Below are 26622 nucleotides of genomic sequence, written 5' to 3'. Positions count from 1 at the left end.
TATAATGGAAAAGAGCATTTGTATATTTTATAGTACTGTATGTAATTCCCCTTTCTGTACAATGAGAATTACTCTTGTATGGGAAAGTACTGATATATCTAAAAACTTTTACAGGTGAATTGCGTAAAGGAGACACTCAGCGGGATTCTGGGATTGAATTTATCGAAAACCGAGTCCAGCAAGAAGCGAGTCACTAGATCACTGTTATCACATAGACTAAGAAGAGCAGCTCTTCCTCCTTTGATTAATGTTGTGAATGATGCAGATTTAGATGATGTCCATGCACATAGAGCATTGCTTAATCTTGCTACATTGCAAAACTGGACACTGAAAAATGGTCGTGACACAGCTTTCATTGAAGTTTATACTCTTAACACCAAAAATCCTGACTTTGCTAAAAAGGCTTATGGAGAAAACCCTGTGTCAAACCGACATGTATATGTTCATCGCAAAAAAAGAAATGTTGTCAATGGTACAACTGCTGGACAAGCCTTGCACAATCAAGAAACTAAAATAGAAGAACCATTACTTGAAGTTTCTTCAGTAACATCATCTTTGTCATCATCATCATCTTCATTATCCTCATCATCATCATCCTCTTCAGAACAGCAAGTAGACATAAATCCAACTGCCACTCTACCTAATCCTCTCCCCACCATAACTATTCCTCCTTTAGAAAATAAGCACTCCACAGATGTTTCTTCAAGATCACAACTGTCAGGAATTAATTCACCTACTTTAGCCTCATTTAACTCCCCAAGCAAAATAGCTGAAACATTACCAACAACAACAGTAACGGATGTGCCACCACGCACAACGGCTACTCAACCAGTAGCTACTGTTACTGTGACAAGCACTGTAACTGTTGGGTTAAGCCAAACAGAAACTCCAGGTTCTAGTACTGCTCTCCCCTCATTTTCACAATCTCCTCTTGAAAGCTCAACACTTGCACCTTTGCCATTAGATAAAGATCTGATTGGAAACACAACAAAATCTGCAGTTCATCCTACTGTCAACATCACTAATGAGAATTCTTCTTTAGTCAGTGCCACTGTTCCAGTGCAAAGTGAGATTCCCTCAGGAGAGCCTAATGTTCCAGTATCATCAAATTCCTCTTCTACTCCTCCTCCACAACATCAAGTCACAGATTCCTCAGTTGTGTCAACAACAGTTACTGAACCACAAAACAAGGCCACTGATATATCTGCTAATGTTAGTAGTACAACCACAACAACAGCACCAACACCAACAAATTCATCTTCAGGAGCACCATTACATTTGCATGCAGAAAATACCACTGCAGCACCAACACCAACAAATTCTTCTTTAGAAGCTCCATTACAGAAGCAAGCAGAAAATACTACTGCAGTACCAACACCAACAAATTCTTCTTCAGAAGCCCCATTACATATGCATGCAGAAAATACCACTGTGGTACCATCCACTACTACGCAAGAAGTTGAACTTGCTGCTAATAGTACTTCAAACAATGAAACTTCATCTGTATATACCACTGTTGCAACTACTACTTCAGATACTCTTGGTGGTAATGGTACAACAGAGGCTTCCACTCCAAGTACAGATATTGAGCCTACTACTCCAAAATCAGTAAATTTACCAGAAACAAACTTTACATGTAAGGACAAGAAGTTAGAACAGTTTTACCCTGATACAGAAGCTAATTGCAGAGTATTCCATTACTGTTCCCCAGGTTTTGATGATCGACAAATTTTAGATTTGAAATTTTTATGCACTGGTAATACAATATTTGATGTTAATACCCAGAAATGTGAGAATAATTCAATGGTTACTTGTGGTGGTGAAAATACAACACAAATTAGTTTGAACAATATTTCAACTACTGAATCTCCACCTACTGAAACTCCACCTACTGAACCTCCAACTACTGAACCTGTTCCAACTAACAGTTCAGTTGTATCCACCACTGAAGTTGTAGTTACAACTGAAGAACCTCAGGAAGAGACTCCTACCAGTTCAATAAGTGATCCTGAACCAACCACTTTACCTCCTGAAGAGATAACAACTGAATTGGGCCCAATAGAAGGATCTCTAGAAAATAAAGATCTACATATGACTGATACTCCTTTACAACCTGCATCCAACAGTACCACTCTTGATAATACCACCATTACTACTACCAATACCACCATCAGTACTTCAGTTAGCACTCCTATTAATATATCTAACATTACCGCTACCCCTACCAGTATTTCTAACACTACTACACATACCAGCATTTCTAACACTACAACTACACCTATCAGTATTTCCATCACTACCAATATTTCAGACACTACTAATACTAGTATTTCTAACACTACCAGTACAACTACTAGTACTTCTACCACTGTAACTACCCCTACCAGTGTAGATATCACTACTACTGCAGCATCTCATAATAACTCCACATCATCACAGTTCAGCACAACATCCAGCCCCCCACAAGCTTTAAACAATACAAATATATCAGTTAGCATAATGAACGAAAGTACTACTGAAGTTAGCAAAAGTAACATTACTGAAAACCCCTTGTAGATACTGTACTGTCTCGCTTAAAGAACTTAAGGGTATTAAGGCATATGGTATTAATGATAATACCAGTGTTAAACCTGTAGATTTTTCTATTGTTTGTAAAGATTCAGCAACATCTAGTGTGGTGGGCTATGATTACTTGTTACATAATTAGATTGAATATGAAAATACCAGTGATTGCTTATCTTATGCCATAGTTACAAAGTTGATTTCCATATTCAAAATGTTAACCATCATTCACACTTCATTCCATCTTATATTAGTGCTTGCTGTTAGGTATTTCAGATTGGTTAGAGTACCAAGCACTATGTAGTTTGAAGAAACTTCCACTGAAATATGATTTTTTATAATTCACTGGATGGCACTGATTTTTTTTTTCTGAAATGAGTGATACATGAAGAACGTTCAGGATATGTATCTGTGCGATATACATCTTCAAAGTTCCTGGAGACCGTAGCTCTACCTTTACAAGAAATATGTAAAATATACAGTTTGCACATGCCTGTAACTTGCTTTTTTATATTTATGGGGTCTAGCAATAGTTTTATGAGGGATTTTAGGGGGCACTTAAAACATTCATTTACACAAGTCAGGATTGCAATGAAGCCAAGGTAATCTTTCAAGTATCATTCCTAAGGCACATTTCAGCCTGTTATATATTCTTCAACTGCCAGGAACCTTTCTCATTAATTTCTTGTAATTGTGTGACAGAAGGTACTTGCCTAAGGTATTCCATAGTATATTGTCAGCTTATAGTATCTGGCAGCAATATTTTTTCATCCCCCATGGCTCTGATTGCCATGCCCCAATATTTAAAGCCCCCTCTGAAAATAAAGGGTGGTAAGATATTTTCATGCTTAACTAGCAGAACACTTTGTGCCAAAACTATTTGGGTCACACACTAGATTAGTAACTGTTGGCAATTATGTAGTGCTCTGACTCATGAGTTTTCACAGAATTGTTTCACAAGGCAGCTTCTCCAAACATGTCTTTAAAATAAGCAATGTTGTCCTTGGTATTGTCAGCATTTAATTCAGCTTTACCATTATTGCTCCTTATTGTACATGGATAAAAACTGTTTAATGAGCAGTCCATGATTTTGTGGTGTCAAGCAGTTACTCATGAGTCAGACCATTAGCTTCTGCCAGACCTGCACAAACATTCCGTCACTGTGATACAATCTTAAGATAGAAAGCGAATAGGTATCATCCAATCTGCATAGATGTGCTTTTTACTCTCTTCCTCTTCATTGTATAGAAGATGTTGAAATTTTTCGTATCTTCATCTAATTTATCTTTTTGTTCACTTCATGTTTCTCTTCATGTGTCAATTTAGGAAAGCTTTTGGGTTCATTGATTTTTGTTTAGTTTGTAAGTTAAATGTCAACTGGTTATTCTCCACATCACTTGAAAACTCTGTAATGAAATTTCATGGACATGTATTATTAATGAAGAAAAATGTACACTTATTAAAATAAAAATATTAGAGAGATCCTGCAATGTTTCCTAACTTGAACCTCATTGGCTAGTATTAGTTTGGTATGAAGATTTTGAAAGTATTTTAAGATCACTTATTTTAGTTCATGGAAGAAGACACTTTATTGATGTGTTAAGTTTTATTTTAACAAATTATATACAAAATAAAAGTAATCTTACAAAGTCAATGATAAAAGGATCATTCATGTCCTAAAACTACTTAAGAACACTCTAGCTTCAAAATGGGAAAAAGGAAGTAAACGGAGTATCAAAACTGTATAAAAAATTATTCATAAATATACTGTATATATCTTTGTCTTACTTCTCTATCAATCACATTAAAATTATTGAGCAGTGATTAAGTCTGCTATACATGATAGAAAGCAAATATTTCAAAAGTCATTGTTTTTGTGAAGTTCACAAATGCTGTACTGTATTGCAAATTATCCATTGGCAAAGGTTATTATAATAGAGAAATATATTTTCAAAGTAAAATCAGACCAATATCGGGGGTGAAAAGGGTTTTGTACAAGCATACACACTGTCTTGATACAAAATTCCACGTATGAGATTGTATTGCCTCTATTATAAGTAAATATAAAAATTCCATGTACTGTATATGAAATATCTAGAAAAAAAAAACTGTTAGGTAAATTCTTTCATGATCAGCAATACAACATTTGTTCCCATAGCTATAAACAATGCGTTAAAGATCTAACACAACAGGTTCCAAAGTAACATCTATTACCTGTGACTTCATTGTTCTATACAGCTAAGCTGCCTAATAATAAACGATAGGCAACTTGATTTAATGGTGTTAGAAACATTCTGCATTAGCAGGCAACTTTGTGAAAAATAAGCATAGCAATGAAGGTACTGGCAATAAGATTTCTGGCATTAAAACTTATGTATATTACACATACTATGTATGTTAAAATGCTAGTTACTATTAACATGGAAAAAAAGGTGGATATGTTTTGGGCAACATTTTATCATGCATCCACAATAATGAATACCACTATATTTTGACCTAAGGTAATACTGTATACAATATTTTATGTAACATTTATACAAGCAAGCTTACAAAACATCCACAGCTACAAAACTTTAATAATGTCCAGGCATCTTAACACAATAAGTAACTACGTAAGATTATAAGAAACCAGTTTAATATGGCATCAATGACTGTAATACTTTTCAATTAAATACTGTACTACTGTGTATGGAGTTAGAGGAGAGATGTCTCTACAATACCATGTTATTGCACATATTTGCCCAGGAAAGATTTATAATTGTAGATGGATAACTGCTACATCTTTCTCCATAGATATCTGTCCAAATTATTTACAAACACTATCATACATCATTAAAAGCCAATTTAGAGTTTTATATACTTAAAACTGAAACTTACTTTCCACAGAATAGAAATGTTTCATAGAGGAAGATAATTAACAAATGACTTATGTCATACCAAGTATTTGTAACTATGTTGATTTACATAGTAGTATACCTCAGATTTATTGTATAAAAATCAAAGGAATGACTTGAGCTCAGTGCTAAATATTCATCTTGTACACTGAAAACTAACTACATCGTTTCTAATATTATACAAAATACATAACCAGCAATAACTGTCAAGTAATCATAGGACTTTGTTTAATCTTACCAAACCATGCTATTATATTATGCCTGTCTTTATCAAACACAAAACACAGAATAACCAATGGTATATTGTATGTACTGTATATTGTAGATAATGAAACTTTTACTGGTTATTCCTCCTTCCAGACCTTCCAATGGTATATATCATGTGTCAAAATTCATAAACTACTTGTACATTAGCAACTTAAGAACTGAATAAGTGCAAGACCCTCTTCTTTAGACTCAATACAAAATCTGTTTTATCTTTTAAAAGAAGTGAAGTGGGACAACATAGTGTTAATTTGATAAAGCCATGCATACTGTAGCACCTCAGAAAAAAAAGAAATTCTCTTAATGAAAAATACTGTATACATACTTCCCTATTCATGTATCATTCTCTTTCTTACAGGGTCACAGTCTGTGTAATCAAATAGCTTCCATATTAAGTTTATCTCACCAAATAGTTTTGTCCAACTTATTCTATGATACAGTACATGACATCATCATCATCACTACCACTCTATTTTTCAAAATTCTTTAATTTGCAAGATTATTAAGTTTAATAATAAACAAGTTACAGAAAAATTAACCAGAACATCACAAATATTTTTGTTTAATCTAATGAATCACAAATTAGATATGCAAGCTCAACTATAAAAGACTACAATATGCTGTCCAGAAAAAAATGAATGGCGACTATAGTAACATACTGTACTGTATTTCTATTTATGACTTACCAAAAAAATATATATATATAGTAATTTAACTTCATTATTAATCAAGAGGTCTAGAAATCTGTATGAGCATAATAAAATGAGCAGCTAGAGGACAAAAATTTCATTAAGCACTATCCATGAGAATCACAACATGATTACTGTGTGTGTATATGTATATATGTATATATGTATATATGTATATATGTATATATATACATATATATATATATATATATATATATATATATATATATATATATATATATATATATATATATATATATATATATATATATATATATATATATATGCAATATTTTTATGTTAACAATGCTGTGATTATATATATATATATATATATATATATATATATATATATATATATATATATATATATATATATATATATATATATATATATATATATATATATATATATATATAATCACAGCATTGTTAACATAAAAATATTGCATTTGAAAAAAAAAATTACACTTTAAGTTACAGTCATAGCCAGCTTCAAGTGACTTCTTTAGAACCATCAGGTAAGGGAAGTAAGAAACTGTATGTCACATAGAAAAAATCATGAAAATCCCAGTCCTATGACTATCTTCACTGCAAATCCATAAATAAACCTGCAAAGTGCTTTGAAGCATAGTACATGAAAGCTATGCAGGAGGGCAAAAATTTTTAATGGGAACGTGAATATGTACATAACAACTTTCTTCGTTTGTTTCTACCTAGAAAGGGTTACATCCTTTGGAATATCTCCTCTTGGCTGGGATCCATTCGTCCTTTGCTCTATAGTGATATACTGACGAATAAGTCGTGAAATTTCATGGGCCTGATCTGTTTGTATCTGAGTAATTCTCTGTTGCATGAGGTTACCACATTTCATATCGAGGAATAAATTGTCTCCATTTTTCACTTTTCTAGTACTCAAGATTTCTGGTAAACTATATTTGATAAGTGTCTCCTGTAAAGAAACAAAAACATCATGTGAAGTGGTAAACAATTAGAATAATCACAAACATCGCAAATCATTCATGCACAATTGGACAATTGCAAAATTTATGCATTAAAAAAGTAATTTAAATTTCATAAACTGAGTAATTCTTTAGAAAAGCCAATTAAGGCCTTAATCATATCTTCTAAATACCATGAAGAGATTTCAGGTGAAGGTTATGCTTACTACTTCTGCTTATGAATCTGGGGCACCCTACCAGAACATGTTCAACAAACAATAACCCTTCACAATGAGGCCACATTACAACACACTACCTTGTAAATTATCCTTATGAGTAAAGCCGCTATGCCAGATTCCAAATGTATTTGAAATTACTTCAATCTTCTGTTCCTATTGAAATTTGTAAACTGAGACTAACCTGGGCACATTTTTCATAAAATGTTAAAAGTTTTTATAGTTTATATATGAAAGATGTTTTTTAATGTTACTGTTCTTATAATATTTTATTTCAATTGTTCATTACTTCTCTATTAGTTTAATCATTTCCTTATTTCCTTTCCTCAATGAGCTATTTTTCCCAGTTGGAGCCTTTGGGCTTATAGCATTTTGCTTTTCCAACTAGGGTTATAGTTTAGCTTGTAAAATGATGATAATATGATAGTGACTAAGGTTATACATACATATACCAAGGCACTTCCCCCAATTTTGGGGGGTAGCCGACATCAAACAAATGAAACAAAAAAGGGGACCTCTCCTCTCTATGTTCCTCCCAGCCTGACAAGGGACTCAACCGAGTTTGGCTGGTACTGCTAGGGTGCCACAGCCCACCCTCCCCCGTTATCCACCACAGATGAAGCTTCATAATGCTGAATCCCCTACTGCTGCTACCTCCGTGGTCATCCAAGGCACCGGAGGAAGCAGCAGGGCCTACTGGAACTGCGTCACAATCACTCGCCATTCATTCCTATTTCTAGCACGCTCTCTTGCCTCTCTCACATCTATCCTCCTGTCACCCAGAGTCTTTTTCACTTCAACCATCCACCCAAACCTTGGCGTTCCTCTTGTACTTCTCCCATCAACTCTTGCATTCATCACCTTCTTTAGCAGACAACCATTTTCCATTCTCTCAACATGGCCAAACCACCTCAACACATTCATATCCATTCTAGCTGCTAACTCATTTCTTACACCCGTTCTCACCCTCACTACTTCGTTCCTAACCCTATCTACTCGAGATACACCAGCCATACTCCTTACACACTTCATCTTAAACACATTCAATTTCTGTCTCTCCGTCACTTTCATTCCCCACAACTCCGAACCATACATCACAGTTGGTACAATCACTTTCTCATACAGAAGTCTCTTTACATTCATGCCCAACCCTCTATTTTTTACTACTCCCTTAACTGCCCCTAACACTTTGCATCCTTCATTTACTCTCTGACATACATCTGCTTCCACTCCACCATTTTCTGCAACAACAGACCCCAAGTACTTAAACTAATCCACCTCCTCAAATAATTCTCCATTCAACATGACATTCAACCTCGCTCCACCTTCCCTTCTCGTACATCTCATAACCTTACTCTTACCCACATTAACTCTCAACTTCCTTCTCTCACACACCCTTCCAAATTCTGTCACTAATCGGCCAAGCTTCTCTTCCGCGTCTGCAACCAGTACAGTATCATCCGCAAACAACAACTGATTTACCTCCCATTCATGGTCATTCTCGTCTACCAGTTTCAAGCCTCGTCCAAGCACTCGAGCATTCACCTCTCTCACCACTCCATCAACATACAAGTTAAACAACCACGGCGACATCACACATCCCTGTCTCAGCTCCACTCTTACCGGAAACCAATCACTCATTTCATTTCCTATCTTAACACATGCTTTATTACCTTTGTAGAAACTTTTCACTGCTTGCAACAACCTTCCACCAACTCCATATAACCTCATCACATTCCACATTTCTTCCCTACCAACTCTATCATACGCTTTCTCCAGATCCATAAAGGCAACATACACCTACTTACCTTTTGCTAAATATTTCTTGCATATCTGCCTAACTGTAAAAATCTGATTCATACAACCCCTACCTCTTCTAAAACCACCCTATACTTCTGAGATTGCACTCTCTGTTTTATCCTTAATCCTATTAATCAGTATTCTACCATACACTTTTCCAACTACACTCAACAAACTAATACCCCTTGAATTACAAAACTTATGCACATCTCCCTTACCCTTATATAGTGGTACAATAAACGCACAAACCTAATCTACTGGTACCATTGACAACACAAAACACATATTAAACAATCTCACCAACCATTCAAGTACAGTCACACCCACTTCCTTCAACATCTCAGCTCTCACACCATCCATACCAGATGCTTTTCCTACTCTCGTTTCATCTAGTGCTCTCCTCACTTCCTCTCTTGTAATCTCTCTCTCATTCTCATCTCCCATCATCGGCACCTCAACACCTGCAACAGAAATCATATCTGCCTCGCTATCATCCTCAACATTCAGTAAACTTTCAAAATATTCCGCTCTCCTTTTCCTTGCCTCCTCTCATTTTAACAACCTTCCATTTCCATCTTTCACTGTCACTTCAATTCTTGAACCAGATTTCCTTACTCTCTTCACTTCTTTCCAAAACTTCTTCATATTCACTTCATATGAATGACCCAATCCTTGACCCCACCTCAGGTCAGCTGCCCTCTTTGCCTCACTTACCTTGCGCTTTACTTCCACATTTTTTCTCTCTATATCTTTCATAATTCTCTACACTATTGCTCTGCAGCCATTCTTCAAAAGCCCTCTTTTTCTCTTCCACTTTTACCTTCACTCCTTCATTCCACCATTCACTGCCCTTCCTCATGCTGCCTCCAACAAACTTCTTGCCACACACACATCACTTGCAATCCCAACAAAATTTTCTTTTACTAACTTCCACTCCTCTAAATTACCAGTTTCTCTTATTTTCACTTCGTCATATGCCATTTTCAACCTTTCTTGAAATTTACTTTTACCCCCGTTTTATTAGCTCTTCAACCCTCAATAGCTCCCTTTTACATCCACCTACATCCACCTACTCTATTCCCCCATTCTTTTGCTACAACTAATTTTCCTTCCACCAAAAAATGATCAGACATACCGTTAGCCATACCCCTAAACACGTGCACGTCTTTCAATCTTCCAAAAATTCTTTTAGTTATCAACACACAATCTATTAACGCCCTTTCTACCACTCTTCCATTTGCCACTCTTACCCATGTATACTTGTTTTTATCTTTATTTTTGAAAAAGCTAGAACTTATCACCATCTCTTGCTCTACACACATATCTACCAGTCTCTCACCACTCTCATTTTCACCTGGTATGCCATACTTCCCAATGACACCTTCTACCTCTCCAGCGCACACTCTAGCATTTAAGTCACCCATGACTACTACATAATAAACATGCCCCATACGCACTGACAAAAGCCCAACATTCCCTACCCAACCTAACCCTTACCCACATTAACCTAGATGATATCTCCTTCCATTCCACTACTTTACCTGTCATCCATTCACTCAGCAATAAAGCCACACTTTCTCTTGCTCTTCCCCTTTCAATCCCAGACACTCTACCAGATATTTCACCAAACTAAGGTTATGATAATTATAATAAAGATTATTACTGAATTTTTACTGTACATACCAAAAGCAGAAATGTATCTAATTACAAAAATTGTATAAAAATGGCACTTTAGTAGTGCATACCAAAAGCAGAAATGTATCTAATTACAAGCATTGCATAAAAATGGCACTTTAGTAGTAAGATATTTTATTTCTATACTCACCTGATACTTACCTGATCCCTCTTACTAGCTGCCAACATAATTTTATTCACCGGTAGTTGTTCTAAAACGAACGAACGAACTCACCTGATGTCCATACTGTTTTCCTCTCCAGAGGCTTGGTAAGTTGATGTTACCCGTTTAAATAGAAAAATTACATATTTTCTTTCCAACCAATATACTGAAGCCTCTAGTAGAGTAATGAGACTTACCAACATCTAATAATAATAACATGCCTTGTATTGCTTTTTCAGTCTCAAAGTCAAAATAATTTCCACTCCTATTGATGCCATTAGTCAGTGGGGAGGAGGGTGGATACTTGTATGAATATCCAGTGACTATAGAAAAAACTGATCAAAATTCCATTTATTTTCATGAACCTACCCTAATGTTCATACTGCTGAAACACTCTAGTAGTGGTGGGTAACCAGTGAAGGAAAGAGATAGGGGACTTGGTCTCCCCCTAATCAAGTGAATAATAAGCTAGGCTTTTGGGTATCCTTTAAACTCCAGAATGACATATTTAAATATCACTTTATCGTGTAATTATTTATTTATATAATGAAAAAACTAAATCACACTAGAACTACAAATATAATTTTATGAAAAACTATCTACAATATTTATTTCAAAAGGTTACCAAACCACCACCCAAAACTAACCAATCAAATTTACCAAACCATCAAACCACATCCCCAGCAACCATATTGTGCCACGTAAACAAGGAGTCTTTTAAGATAATGTTTTGGTGAATGCAGATTTAGTATGCCATTAAAGTGCCTCTAAAACTATTTCTAAACAACAGATTAAAAAACTTTCCTTTTTTAAATTTAAGTATTGCCAATATTCCAAGCTTCCACTGATGAAAGCAACATGAATATCACGGACAGTTCATAGAAATAAATATCTCTATTACAACTCCTTTGTACAAACATGTAGCAATTGCTAACAAACCCAGGTGAAGACATCTTCAAACCACTAAAATATATATAAAACCAACAAAAACACTGACGATAACATACACCCTTTCACTGCCAAGTCGACTTTTACACTGAAGACGTGATAGGACATGCACAGCATATCAATGTTGGTAGACACTGGAAAGTCTCAATACTTTACTACAAGCATTAGTACAATATATAGGAAGGAAATAAATGAAATAAATGTTTTTTTTTTTTTTTTCTAAATTTAAGGAATATTGTAGACATCTCAAGTTTCCAAAGACAAAATAAATATGGACATCTAGGGAGACTCCCAGAAATAAATGGGAAATATTACTTGGGTAAAACTTACGTGAGTCAAAAGGTGGAGGAAGTGGACACCATTCTTATTCAAAGCAAGAATGTGATCTATGCTTTCATTGGGCTCTGTTACTCTCTTTACAGCAAAGAATGATGATCCAAACAGAGGCCATGATTGAAGGATATCTGTAAGAAATTTAATATATATAGTAATAGAAAAATGCTTAAAGAACAAAATACTGTAATACCATACATTCATAAAATAACTGACTACGGGTATCAACTTTACATTATTAAAATAATTGATAAATGGGTTCATCTTACCAATAACTGATACATCTACTGTATATTTAGATTAAATAAGGAGTTAGGCCTATAGCCAAAATTATTCTTTGTCTATCAAAGTTTTAGCAAATGATGAAAAGGATAAATAAAAAAGTATGAAATATGATATTTTAATTATAAAATAAATTTTTGAATATACTTACCCGGTGAATATATAATAGCTGCTACTCAGCGGCTCGACAGAAAACACACTCAAAAACTCGCGAGCGATCGCTATGAAGGTTGCGGGTGTGACCACCAGCGCCAACTATCGGCCAGATACCACTCTTGCATGTAAACAAACCCTTCAATTCTTCTCGTCCTGCTGTGTCTCTATTGGGGAGGAAGGGAGGGCCTTTAATTTATATATTCACCGGGTAAGTATATTCAAAAATTTATTTTATAATTAAAATATCATTTTTAAATATTTAACTTAGCCAGTGAATATATAATAGCTGATTCACACCCAAGGCGGTGGGTAGAGACCAGAGTTAATTAAGTTTACAGCGTATAAGCTAAGAGTTTTTGACAGTTATCAATATAACAAAACCAAAATATATAGGTACCTGGTAAGGAAGTTGACTTAGACGATTACTCTGCCTTGTAAGTCTGTCTTCCTCACGAAGCCCAGCGATCCTCTTAGGATGCTGAAAGACTCCCAGGAGCTGAAGTATAAAGGGTTGCAACCCATACTAACAGGACCTCATCAAACCCCTAATCTGGGCGCTCTCAAGAAATGACTTTGACCACCTGCCAAATCAACAAGGATGCGAAAGGCTTCTTAGCCTTCCGTACATCCCAAAAAACAATATTGAAAAACATTTCAAGAGACAGATTAAAAAGGATATTGGAATTAGGGTAATGTAGTGGTAGAACCCTCACCCACTACTGCACTCGCTGCAACGAATGGACCCAGTGTGTAGCAGTCCTCGTAAAGAGTCTGGACATCTTTTAAGTAAAATGACGCGAACACTGACTTGCTTCTCCAAAAAGTCGCGTCCATAATACTTTGCAGAGATTTATTTTGCTTGAAGGCCACGGAGGTTGTTATAGCTCAAACTTCGTGCGTCTTAACCTTAAGCAAACATCGGTCTTTCTCATTCAAGTGAGAATGAGCTTCTCGTATTAAAAAATCTGATAAAATATGACAAAGCATTCTTTGACATAGGCAATGATGGTTTCTTAACTGAGCACCATAATGCCTCAGATTTACCTCGTAATGACTTAGTACGAGCTAAATAGAACTTAAGAGCTCTAACAGGACATAATACTCTTTCCAGTTCGTTGCCTACGATCTCTGATAAGCAAGGAATATCAAAAGATTTAGGCCAAGGACGAGAAGGCATTTCATTTCTTGGCCAGGAAACCAAGTTGAAGTGAACAAGTGGCTTTTTCTGTAGAAAAAACCGATGTTCTTACTGAAGGCATGAAATTCACTGACCCTTTTAGCCGAAGCCAAGCACACTAGGAAAAGTGTCTTGAGGGTGAGATCCTTCAGGGAGGCTGAATGTAATGGCTCAAACCTGTCTGACATGAGGAACCTTATGACCACGTCTAAGTTCCATCCAGGAGTTGCCAAACGACGTTCCTTAGAGGTCTCGAAAGACTTAAGGAGATCTTGGAGATCTTTATTGTTGGAAAGATCTAAGCCTCTATGTCGAAAGACCGAAGCCAACATGCTCCTGTAGCCCTTAATCGTGAGAGCTGAAAGGGAGCGAACCTTTCTCAGATGTAAAAGAAAATCTGCGATTTGGGCTACAGAGGTACTGGACGAGGACACAGATGCTGACTTGCACCAGTCTCAAAAGACTTCCCACTTCGACTGGTATACTCTAATGGTAGAAGCTCTCCTCGCTCTTGTAATCGCACTGGCTGCCTCCTTCAAAAAGCCTCGAGCTCTTGAGAGACTTTCGATAGTCTGAAGGAAGTCAGACGAAGAGCGGGGAGGCTTTGATGGACATTCTTTACGTGGGGCTGACGTAACAGATCTACCCTTAGAGGAAGACTTCTTGGAAAGTCTACCAGCCATTGAAGTACCTCGGTGAACCACTCTCTCGTGGGCCAGAGGGTAGCAATCAACGTCAACCTTGTCCCTTCGTGAGAGGCGAACTTCTGCAGTACCTTGTTGACTATCTTGAATGGTGGGAATGCATATAAGTCCAGAAGAGACCAATCCAGTAGAAACGCGTCTATGTGGATTGCTTCTGTATCTAGGACTGGAGAGCAATAGATTGGTAACCTTTTGGTCAATGAGGAGGCAAAGAGGTCTATGGTGGGTTGACCCCAAGTAGCCCAAAGACTCTTGCCCACGTCCTTGTGGAGGGTCCATTCCGTGGGTATCACCTGACCCCTCCGACTGAGACAGTCTGCCAAGACGTTCAAGTCCCCCTGGATGAATCTCGTCAACAGGGAGATGCCTCGATTTCTTGACCATAAGAGAAGGTCCCTTGCGATCTCGAGCAGCGTGAAGGAGTGTGTGCCTCCTTGCTTGGAGATGTACGCCAAAGTTGTGGTGTTGTTTGAGTTGACCTCTACCACTTAGTTTCGAAGAAGCTTTCAAATATCATCAAGGCCAAGTGGACTGCTAATAGCTCCTTGCCGTTGATGTGCATGCTCTTCTGACTTGAGGTCCACAGACCCGAGCATTCCCGACCGTCCAGGGTCGCACCCCAACCCAAATCCAACGCGTCTGAGAACAACACGTGGTTTGGGTTCTTGACTGCTAGGGATAGTCCCTCTCTCAGACTGATATTGCTGTCCCACCATTTCAGGCATGCCTTTACTGGTTCGGAGACTGGGAATGATACCGTCTCTAACGTCTTGTCCTAGTTCCAGTGAGAGGCTAGATGGAACCGGAGAGGCAGAAGGTGTAGTCTCCCTAGTGAGACAAACTGCTCCAGGGATGAGAGAGTCCCTACGAGACTGTTCCAACTCCTGACTGAACAAACTTTTTCTTTTCAGCATTAGTTGGACTTCGAGCAGGGCTTGTTCTATTTGGTGGCAGACGGAAAAGCCCGAAAAAAACTGGACTGCGAATCTCCATCCCCAAATATAGAATAATCTGGGATGGGATCAGTTGGGACTTTTAGGTTGACCAAAAGTCCCAACTCCCTGGCCAGACTCAACGTCCAATGTAGATCCTGCAGACAGCGAAGACTGGACGATGCTCTGAGAAGCCAGTCGTCCAAGTACAGGGAGGCTCGGATCCCCGATAGATGGAGGGATTTTGCCACATTCCTCATGAGCCTCGTAAACACGAGAGGCGCAGGACTGAGGCCAAAGCACAGGGCTCGAAACTGGTACCCCACATTCCTGTAAACGGTTGGGAATCCGGGTGTATAGGAATGTAGAAGTATGCCTCCTGAAGGTCTAGAGAGACCATCCAGTCGCCTTCCATAAATGCTGTCAAGACAGCCTGGTAGACTTCATCGTGAAGTTTGTCTTGACAATGAACACATTGAGCGCACTTGCCTCTTACGTACTCCTGCAGTGAACATGGCTGCCAGATCATTGGAGCCATCCCTGAGGGACTTGTTCCTGCAGAGAACGTGGCTGTCAGATCATTGGAGCTATCCCTGAAAGCCTTGTTTATGCATGACATAATTGTACAGCAAAACTTCAAACGCTCGAAAATAGCTCTGAAGTCGACCTGTAAAATCTTGGAGCGTCTCATGGCCAGGCGCCAGGGAGAGTCTATGAAGTTTGAGAAGTCTATCTGGGCAGAGGCAGGAACTCCCAAGCCGAGAACTTCTCTAGTGTCATATCAGACTCTCGTTCTATAAGCCAGCTTAAAAGTAGGGAAAGCAAAGGCTGTCTCCCCCAAACTCCTCCTGGTGATAAACCAGTCACCTAGCAAACGTAAAGCTCTCTTAGAAGAGCGAGAGAGCACTAGCTTATAAAACAACGGCTTCGAAGTAGCTAGGCCTAGTGTAAACTCTGACGTTTAGGCGAACGAGGAGCAGCAGTTACAAAAAGATCCGGACAAAGATCCTTAAAAAGTCCATAGAGGGCTAAGCAGCTTTAGGCTCCTCTCCGCCTGACAGAGTCCTCAAGGGAATATCAGTAGGAGGGGGAACAGCAACTTCCTTATCTGAAGGAACCTTGTCCGACAATAGCCGAGTCTCAAGCAAGGGAGAGACCTACCGTGGTGGCAATGCTTTACAAGCAGAGTCCACACGCACTGGTGCATTAGTAGCGGACCAGGACGCAACGTCATGTAACTGCTTAACAGTCTGTGAACTGTCAACAACAACAGGTGCGGGAGGACGCTCGGCGTCCACTCGAGACTGTTTTGACTGCCTAGTCTGAGCAGTCAAAACAACTCTAGACTGCGGTAGTTGACGCTCAGCGTTAAAACAAGTCAACTCCACTGGCTAGCGAACGTCCTGAACGTCAACAGGAGCATTAGGAAGCGGCCTAATGTCCAAATGCGGCTGAAAATCAACACGTGACCGCATCGAGTGAGGCTCTACAAATCGTGACTGACGTGACTTAGCTACGCCAACGTCAACAGGACGCACAAAGGTTCGTTTGGGCGGCTGAAGGCCAGGATCTCGATGAGATAAACGGCTAGGATCAACGTGAACCTTATCGGCAGAATAGTCTTCCATAAGAGAGGCAAGCTTATTCTGCATGTCATGCCGTACAACCCATTTAGGATCAACGGGAATGGTTGCGGTAAGAGACGAGGGTAACGTCTGTGACTGCAAAACCTTGCCTACAAAAAGACTCTCGGAGTCTGTGTTACGCTTTTGTTTAGGCGGCGAGCAGTCTTCCGATGACTGCATAGGGTCAGAGCTGTCCTAATAGTTAAAAACCAGGACGCTGGACCTGTCCTGAAAGGACTGACTTTCGCTTAAAGGGCCTCGAAACCTTGTTCCACGGTTTCTTATGCGAAAAGCCTTCGGATGACGAGGAGAAAATCGTCTCTCTCGCCTTATGGTAGGGGTGATCTTGGTGAGATACGCCTGATACCATAGAGGGAACGTCTGTTCGCTGATCAAGGCCTCTCGAACCCATAAGTCGTACGACATTACTTCTCCCCTGGGCTTGGGAGCTTGCAAGAGGTCCCGGACTAGGCGAACGACAGGCACGAACAGACGAACCCTCGGTCGCAACACTGATAACACTTTGCGCAATATCACTTTATCACTACGATTTTCTGTTTTGCACTTATTTCACTGAAATCAAATTTTTTAAATATTCACATTAGGTATGAATAAAACTGATTTCTACCTGAAGCACGCAATTCTACCCTCATCAAAAGGTTATAATTGCGAAATCAGTCGTATAATGTAAGCACATTAATACAAGCAAAAAAACAGTAAACATAATTTAAGATAAAAAGATCAGTGGCTGGGGAAGAGACTAAACACTAGTTCATTCAAAACTACGTTTTCAATCTCTCACCGTACAGTGCCTTGGGACGAGAATAAAAACTAAAAACGTTTTATCCTTTCTCCCCGTACAGAGACTAGGGACGAGAGTAACTCGAGAACAACGTTACTCGCTTGGGACGAGAATAAAGATCGGAACGTTCTCTCTCCTCTCTCTCTCTCCGTCTCTATCTCTCTCTCTCTCTCTCTCTTGATTTCGCACCGAAGAGAAGAGCCCACTTACGTTTCGTCAAAAAACAGGTTATTTGACCAAAGGAAAAAACTGAAAGGTTTTTCAATTAAAAAGTTCCTTTAAAATAGAATTTAAAACATTTAAGCTTTGAAAGAAGAATGAACAAAACGTCAGAATCGATTTACTCTTTCTGCAAAGTGAAACCGTGATACTCTCTCTCTCTATCGTAACGATAGAGCGCAAACTGCGTAGCATAAATAAACTAAACGTTAGTTCATCTTTGAAACAGTACGAAGACTATTTAAAGAAAATCTTTCATAAAATATCTACTAAAAAATATTCATTTAATAAGTTTTAAATCATTAGCTCTGTAAAAGTTATTTACGATTGAAAGGGCTCAACGTTGTTTAACTTCGGTTTCCAAGTTAGGACCGCCTACTCTCAGGAAAGGTCGCATATAAACAAATCATTAAAATTTATCTTGATGTTTATTATAAATGGAAAGCTAATTGAAGAGGCCTAACAAAAGCGGGTGAGATATAAATTATATAGAGGAAAATCTATAATTAATTTATAACGTGATAAGATAATTGCTAAAAGCCTAAAACACACTTCCGTACTAAGGGAAGGGTCGGCCATTTAAAAGTCAAAGAAAGTCCAAAAAACAATCCAAAGTCATCAAAAATTAAATCTATCCAAAAACGAGTTCAAGATTTAAGTTGAAGATAAAACACCTGCACTGCGAAAGCTCAAACCAAAATGAAGTACTTCACCAAATACTGTATGTTGAGAAAACTCCAGGTTCTACAGCGAGTAATGATACGTCTTGTCGTCAAGGTCGACAGAGAAGAATTGAAGGGTTTGTTTACATGCAAGAGTGGTATCTGGCCGATAGTTGGCGCTGGTGGTCACACCCGCAACCTTCATAGCGATCGCTCGCGAGTTTTTGAGTGTGTTTTCTGTCGAGCCGCTGAGTAGCAGCTATTATATATTCACCGGCTAAGTTAAATATTTAAAAATGGTTTCATGCATAAACTATAGGTAAAATGTGATGTAAGCAGCAAAATAAAAAAAAAAAATTGCTACGTACATTTTAACAATAAAAAAGCACAAAAAAATTTAAACAATTTTCTAATATGAAAAGTTATAAAAATACATATGCTATAGTTAAAACTTCTACTGTATCATATCTCATTTTTCTTTTATCAAAGTTGAAAACAGCAATCTTCCCTTCATATTTTCCCAGTATCTGAGAGAGAGAGAGAGAGAGAGAGAGAGAGAGAGAGAGAGAGAGAGAGAGAGAGAGAGAGAGAGAGAGAGAGAGAGAGAGAGAGTAATACTTACCACCATGAAATTCACTACACTGCCACAATGAAAAGATAATAAGAATAAATTTGACTTTGGTTCTATCAATAAAAACATTGTTTCAATACATTCCCTACCTAAGATAACTATTATTTTTTTACATACTAATAGTAGATTTTCAATTCTATAGCCTTGGAATAAAACTGATTTGACATGATGCACTGGTTAAGATCAGTTCAATAAAACTACAATAAAAAAAAATGGAACAAAGAATTAGGAATAATAGAAAAGTTATAATGAAAGTTTATATGGAATATTACTCAGTGAACTTCAGCGGTATTAAGCAATACATCTGAACACTTACCTAAAACCTGAGCCTTAGCCTGAAGACTTGTTAATGGAGCAACTTCAACCCAAGCTTGTTGGACCATGTTCACCCACTGTGGAGGCTTTACGTCGCGTACTGTTAGTGCCGGTTTTGGAAGAAGGTACTTCACTTCTTTCATAGTTGGCATATCATCAAGATCTGCTGCACGGTGCAGAAGGGCTGCTACTTTGGCAATATCATACTAAAAAAGAAGAGACAATAATTAAAAGGACATAAACCTGTTATTACATTATTACAGTTAATAACATTTCACAGCACAGTAGGAATGAGAGAGAGAGAGAGAGAGAGAGAGAGAGAGAGAGAGAGAGAGAGAGAGAGAGAGAGAGAGAGAGAGAGAGAGAGAGAGAGAGAGAGGATTTATGGAATTTGGGCTATTTTGGGCAAAGCAGATGATGGCCAGGTCACGTGACATTAAAAAAATTACTACTAAGCCCTGAGGCACAGTTGGTGGGGAGGGGGCTGAGATAGCCCAGTTGCATTATGGAGTAAAAGTTTAGAGGATGAACAATAAAACAGAAGAAAGGAAGAAGGAACAAAAGCACAATAGAAGGCTAAAAGATGGATGAACCTATGGGACAAAGGAACAATACAGAGACCTTTGAGTAATGCCTACAACTGAGCTGATAGAAAGGACCCTCACACGTGCCTTACTGCAAATGAATGTGTATAGACACTTGTTGTGTACGGGTTTTTAAGAAAAACAGATTTTGAATGATAAAATTTATTTTTTATACTAACATGATGTTCATATTGCTAGTTTTCTATACTAACAAGATGTTCGTATTGCTTCTACTCGAAGTTGTGTTGAGTTATACTCAGGAATTTCATAAGATAGCTGCTCTTCAATTATTATTTAATTGAATATCTATAAATATTTTTGTTGCTGGTAATGTATCAGCTAATGATGGGAGATTACATCATGTTCTGGATGACAGTGTACTTCTGTTTTCTTGTAAGCTTGGTCACTAACTCATCATAGGTTTACTTTAAATAGGTAAATTCTAAGAATAGTGCTTTTAGTACCACTACAAGTCTGGTTATAAAAAAAGGATGTATATATTACAGAGCGCTATTTGTATTCAATGATGTTTAATTCACAGTAATACATTGCTATTATTAGGGATATAGCATTACATAGGCTAATGTGCTAGTTGAAAACAAGGAGGTACTCCTGAAATCTTATGATAAAACTACATTATAAACCTCCCAATTCCCATTTTTGTTGTGGATAAGTCAATAAATTGTTATCACTATTACAAAGAACGACTGCTAATTTTCGTTTCTTTTAATGTCTATGTCTTTCTTATCTCAAAGATGTTGAAACTAGTTTCAGACTAATCTGTTACTTAATCCCAATATGAATTTCATTATGATGCCCTCCTTTGAATCCATCATTATTATTATTATTATTATTATTATTATTATTATTATTATTATTATTATTATTACTTGCTAAGCTACAACCTTGCACCACCTTCCCTTCTCGTACATCTCATAACCTTACTCTTACCCACATTAACTCTCAACTTCCTTTTCTCACACACCCTTCCAAATTCTGTCACTAGTCGGTCAAGCTTCTCTTCTGTTTAAGTACTTGGGGTCTGTTGTTGCAGCAAATGGTGGAGTGGAAGCAGATGTATGTCAGAGAGTGAATGAAGGTTACAAAGTGTTGGGGGCAGTTAAGGGAGTAGTAAAAAATAGAGGGTTGGGCATGAATGTAAAGAGAGTTCTATATGAGAAAGTGATTGTACCAACTGTGATGTATGGATCGGAGTTGTGGGGAATGAAAGTGACGGAGAGACAGAAATTGAATGTGTTTGAGATGAAGTGTCTAAGGAGTATGGCTGGTGTATCTCAAGTAGATAGGGTTAGGAACGAAGTGGTGAGGGAGAGAACGGGTGTAAGAAATGAGTTAGCGGCTAGAGTGGATATGAATGTGTTGAGGTGGTTTGGCCATGTTGAGAGAATGGAAAATGGTTGTCTGCTAAAGAAGGTGATGAATGCAAGAGTTGATGGGAGAAGTACAAGAGGAAGGCCAAGGTTTGGGTGGATGGATGGTGTGAAGAAAGCTCTGGGTGATAGGAGGATAGATGTGAGAGAGGCAAGAGAGCGTGCTAGAAATAGGAATGAATGGCGAGCAATTGTGACGCAGTTCCGGTAGGCCCTGCTGCTTCCTCCGGTGCCTTAGATGACCGCGGAGGTAGCAGCAGTAGGGGATTCAGCATTATGAAGCTTCATCTGTGGTGGATAATGTGGGAGGTTGGGCTGTGGCACCCTAGCAGTACCAGCTGAACTCGGTTGAGTCCCTGGTTAGGCTGAAGGAACGTAGAGAGTAGAGGTCCCCTTTTTGTTTTGTTTCTTTGTTGATGTCAGCTACCCCCCAAAATTGGGGGAAGTGCCTTTGGTATATGTATGTATGTATGCTAAGCTACAACCCTAGTAGGAAAAGAAGGATGCTATAAGCCCAGGGGCTACGACAGGGAAAATAGCCCAGTAGGGAAAGGAAACAAGGAAAAATAAAATATTTTAAGAAGAGTAATAACATTAAAATAAATATTTCTTATATAAAACCATTAAAACTTTAACAAAACAAGAGGAAGAGAAATTAGATGGAATAGTGTGCCCGAGTGAACCCTCAAGCAAGAGAACTCTAATCTAAGACAGTGGAAGACCATGGTACAGAGGTTATGTCACTACCCAAGACTAGAAAACAATGGTTTGATTTTGGAGCGTCCTTCTAGAAGAGTTGCTTACCATAGCTAAAGAGTCTCTTCTACCTTACCAAGAGGAAAGTGGTTGCTGAACAATTACAGTGCAGTAATCCCTTGGGTGAAGAAGAATTGTTTGGTAATTTGTGTTGTCAGGAGTATGAGAACAGAGGAGAATATGTAAAGAATGGGCCAGACTATTTGCTGTGTGTGTGTGTGTGTAGGCAAAGGGGAAATGAACTGTAACCATAGAGAAGGATTTAGTACTGTCTGGCCAGACAAAGGACCCCATAACTCTCTATGATTAATAAAAGAAAACCTTTATATTCAGGGTTTACAAGCTAATCTACTAATTGCTGTTTGGAGTAATAAGCTTGAAAGTATTTTTGAAATACTTTCCTTTGCAGTCAATTCTAGTGTTTTAAATAGCTACATTTTAGCAGAGTTGGCTAGGCTTGTTGATTACAGAGGGAATATTGGCACTACTTCAACTCCAGGCTTTGTTTTTGCTACAGCCTATGTAGTAAGTGTTTGTTATATTAGGAATCTAATGCCAATAATTCCTTTTGTGGTAGCTCAGAAATTCAATTAATTCTTGGTTGAGTAATACATCAGGTCTAACCTACAATGTTTCAAACCCTATTATCATTTCCAGCCTAACTACAACCATGCTTGGAAAAGTAGAATGCTACACGCTCATGGGCTCCGGCAAGGAAAGCAGGCCACTGATGAAATGAAATAACGGAATAGAAAACGAACTATATATAACTAATAAATAAAAGATAAAAAATATTTTAATATCAGTAAAAATATTAAAATAGATAAGTCATATATAAACTATAAAAGGAGACCTAAGTCAACCTGTGCAAAAGGAAATAATTTGCAAAAAGTCTGAAGTTTTGAAGTTCCACTGAATCAACTACCATATTAGGAGCATCATTCCACAATCTGGTCACAGCTGGAATAAAAGCTAACTCCTCAAGTGGTAACTAGTGCTTTAAATGCACTGTTCAGTCAAATCTAGTGATATACAGTATCTACCATAACTGAGATCTTCTCTCAGAGCATTAAATTCTGTATTTACTTTACCCTTCAACAGTGATAAAAACAGTCGCCCACATTTCTAGTCAATCTTTCAGACATGAATTTTGAGGCTCAAAATTGAGATGGTAGCCATGATCCTTTCATCTCTCCTCTTAATAACATAAGTATCCCCAAACCTCTGCTTAAAGCTTATGAGCCCAGCTCCTTGCTAACAACAAAGGAAATGGTTCACAGATCTTTGGCCCCAGTTACTGGAGTGTTCAAGAAGGTTGCTATACTTAGCCAATCTGCTCAAACAACCAATCTCAAAGGTGATACATCCAAACCCATCTATGCTACATCTGAACGCATAGCGACTATGCACTGTATCCTCAGAAACACAGGGCTACCAAAACTTTCTAGACTATCTATTAATGGTTCTAAAAGCCAGTCTAACAATATCCCATATCAAAGATAATGGAATATTCTTTTGATTGGTGTGAGCTAAGTCTATCAATGATCAAATCTAGCTTGGATATTTAAAAAATGTTATGGTTCCTTTCTTATGATAAGAATAATTCAATTTCACTTATTAAATTATTTAGATTCAAGCATAATTTTGTGCTCAAACATCTGGGATAAGATTTGTCTGCTTCAAGTACCATAGTGATTGTATTATATTGGTATTTAAAGGCCTCCAGTAACAAGGTCAATTTTCTGGAATTGAGATGCAGTTTTACAGTATCTGAAAGGTTTGAATTTTTAACAGTTCAAAATTTTCTCTTAAAGATCTCCCGGCTAAAACCCTTTTCTTGTTGGGAAGAGCCAAAGAATAATTCTAATGTTAAGAATTTGACTCAGTTTTTTTCACATCTTTTTTTTCTGAAAATGGATAAAAGCATTTAAGCAAAATAAAAATAATTTTTTTTTGTCCAGTAAGAGCTGTTCAATATTATGTAGACAAAACTTCAGGTACTAGAGGTTGTGTCCATAATTTGTTTTGAGAGTTTTGTACTGTATATCTAATTGCCCTCTGTTCAATAATACAATATCATTCCTAGTTGAAGTTTGGTTGCAGTAGCTCACATAGAATTAGATCCAAATCTAATAAAAGGCTTAAAAGTGAAGGTAAATGATATGAATAGTGCATGTACTTCCCTTAAAATTTCTTTAAACCTTTGTTTGCAAAGAGTTTTAGTAGCAGCTCAATAGAGAAACAAGTCAGTTTTTGTTAAATATTAGCATATGAAGACTGGCTCTAGGCCCATAGTGGCTATGACGCCATTCTAATTGAATTTGACTGCAGTTTATTTATACCGCTCTTATCTACGAGTATATGGGATTTTAATTTAACATTTAATTTGGTATCAATAAAAGTATTATTTATATCAAGAACTATAATTAAGAGACAAGCTACAGTCTGGTATTTTAAATAACAATCGGGAGTCCCATACAGTATTTCAAACTGTATTTTGCGATGGTTGGTTAAAAGAAATCTAGACTAGGTTTGTAAATTTTAACAATGGTATACTGTATTGCTTTTTTCTGGGCTCAACCTGTGCCGGCCAGTGAAATGCTCCTATAGCACCATTTCTGAGGAATATAACTGCTAAATATTACCAGAGAAAAAAATGTATAGGAATGCTAGGTTGAACTAGCTCGCTCACCTATTGGTGTTGGTATAAACTGGGGCGAAATATACCAGAGGTCTCGTACCATTTAGACATCTCCTCTTTGAAATCCCTCAATAGTGAGGTGCAGTTCAACCTCCCCTGCCGCGCAGACCAGTACTACTAACTCTACCCACGCTTGCCCATCACTCCTTTTTATATACCGACTAATCACATGTGATATAGTCCCCGGAGGTCCCAGCCCTCCCCCTCCCCCGACTGATGGCCAATCGAGACGACGGGAGGGGTGAGACGAGAACCGCCCGGGATGAATGAGACTATGTAGCACCCCGTGAGATACTCTCGGTCCTCAATATGTCGGAACGTTGAGGGAAGACTGAGGAACAAGCATACTTGGCCCGTATGTCATAACCAACAACCATCGAGTAAGATGAGAGGCGTACTCTGGGAGGGGTGGTGGGGGGGAGGGGGGGTATACAGGGGGATCACAAGGACAGGTGGTGGTAGGCAGGGCTACCAACTGGAGATCCCCTCAACATAACATGAAAACCCAAAAATATAATCATAACGGAGTGTAACAATAAAAACAATATGAATTGCACAAATACTTAAAAAGTAATTAATGAATAAAAGCGTAATCACGTAAAGAAGGCTAGGCATGCAAAGTTAATATGGCGAGAGAGGGACTCGAGCGAGTGGCAAGGGAGGGAGCATGACGCCATCTTGGGAGATGGAAAACAGGGGTACCAACCTTGCTACTGAAGCGGGTCGATATCGAACAGTAACACAATAAAGCTACGCGAGAATCCCACTCGAACCAAAACGTAAAACTATGTGGAGCGTAAATAAAACCGATAGACTTATAACATCAAGTGAAATGCTCCTAGAAAACCAGCGAAATAATTCTCTATGGGAACGCTATCCATTTACTGTACATGCACGAAGGCAGGCATGCCAACATAACAGAACGCCTTAATGATACGCTAACACTGATACCATAGTAAAATAATAATGATACGCTAAGATGAAAGCATATAATCGGTGTAAAGGAAAAAATCTCCTAAAAGTTCGAACGAATAGCAATGATGAAAGAAATAACGAACGAACTAGCGAGAAAGGGCAGGGCCGTGAAACCATGAACGGTTAGAACGGGGACACCGTTCACAATAAAACACTTCTCAATAAATAAAACAAAGGCTACGCTGCCCATTCACGCTTAAAACTCA

The 26622-nt window shown here is 37.9% G+C and overlaps 2 protein-coding genes across 4 annotated transcripts in view; one reads left to right on the top strand and one right to left on the bottom strand.

Moving 5' to 3' along the window:
* The window catches only part of LOC137645824 (mucin-2-like), a 162896-nt gene extending 158851 nt beyond the window's left edge, over nucleotides 1-4045 (top strand). The window contains exon 9 of the mRNA XM_068378798.1: nucleotides 115-4045. Coding sequence (XP_068234899.1) covers nucleotides 115-2556 — 2442 coding nt within the window. The 3' untranslated portion in view covers nucleotides 2557-4045. The remainder of the gene's footprint in view (nucleotides 1-114) is intronic.
* Nucleotides 4046-6837: 2792 nt separating this feature from the next.
* Nucleotides 6838-26622, bottom strand: part of Myo10A (Myosin 10A) — a 418782-nt gene continuing 398997 nt past the window's right edge. For all 3 annotated transcript variants that reach the window (XM_068378794.1, XM_068378796.1, XM_068378795.1), the window contains 3 exons: nucleotides 20011-20215; nucleotides 12502-12635; nucleotides 6838-7361 (listed from right to left, as the gene is read on the bottom strand). In XM_068378794.1, the coding sequence (XP_068234895.1) occupies nucleotides 7122-7361; nucleotides 12502-12635; nucleotides 20011-20215 (579 nt within the window). In that variant the 3' untranslated portion in view covers nucleotides 6838-7121. The remainder of the gene's footprint in view (nucleotides 7362-12501; nucleotides 12636-20010; nucleotides 20216-26622) is intronic.

Source organism: Palaemon carinicauda, chromosome 8 (genome assembly GCF_036898095.1).
Source record: "Palaemon carinicauda isolate YSFRI2023 chromosome 8, ASM3689809v2, whole genome shotgun sequence".
Classification (NCBI taxonomy): Eukaryota; Metazoa; Arthropoda; class Malacostraca; order Decapoda; family Palaemonidae; genus Palaemon; species Palaemon carinicauda.
The sequence above is the reverse complement of the archived record's forward strand: the minus strand, read 5'-3'. Positions and strand labels throughout refer to the sequence as shown.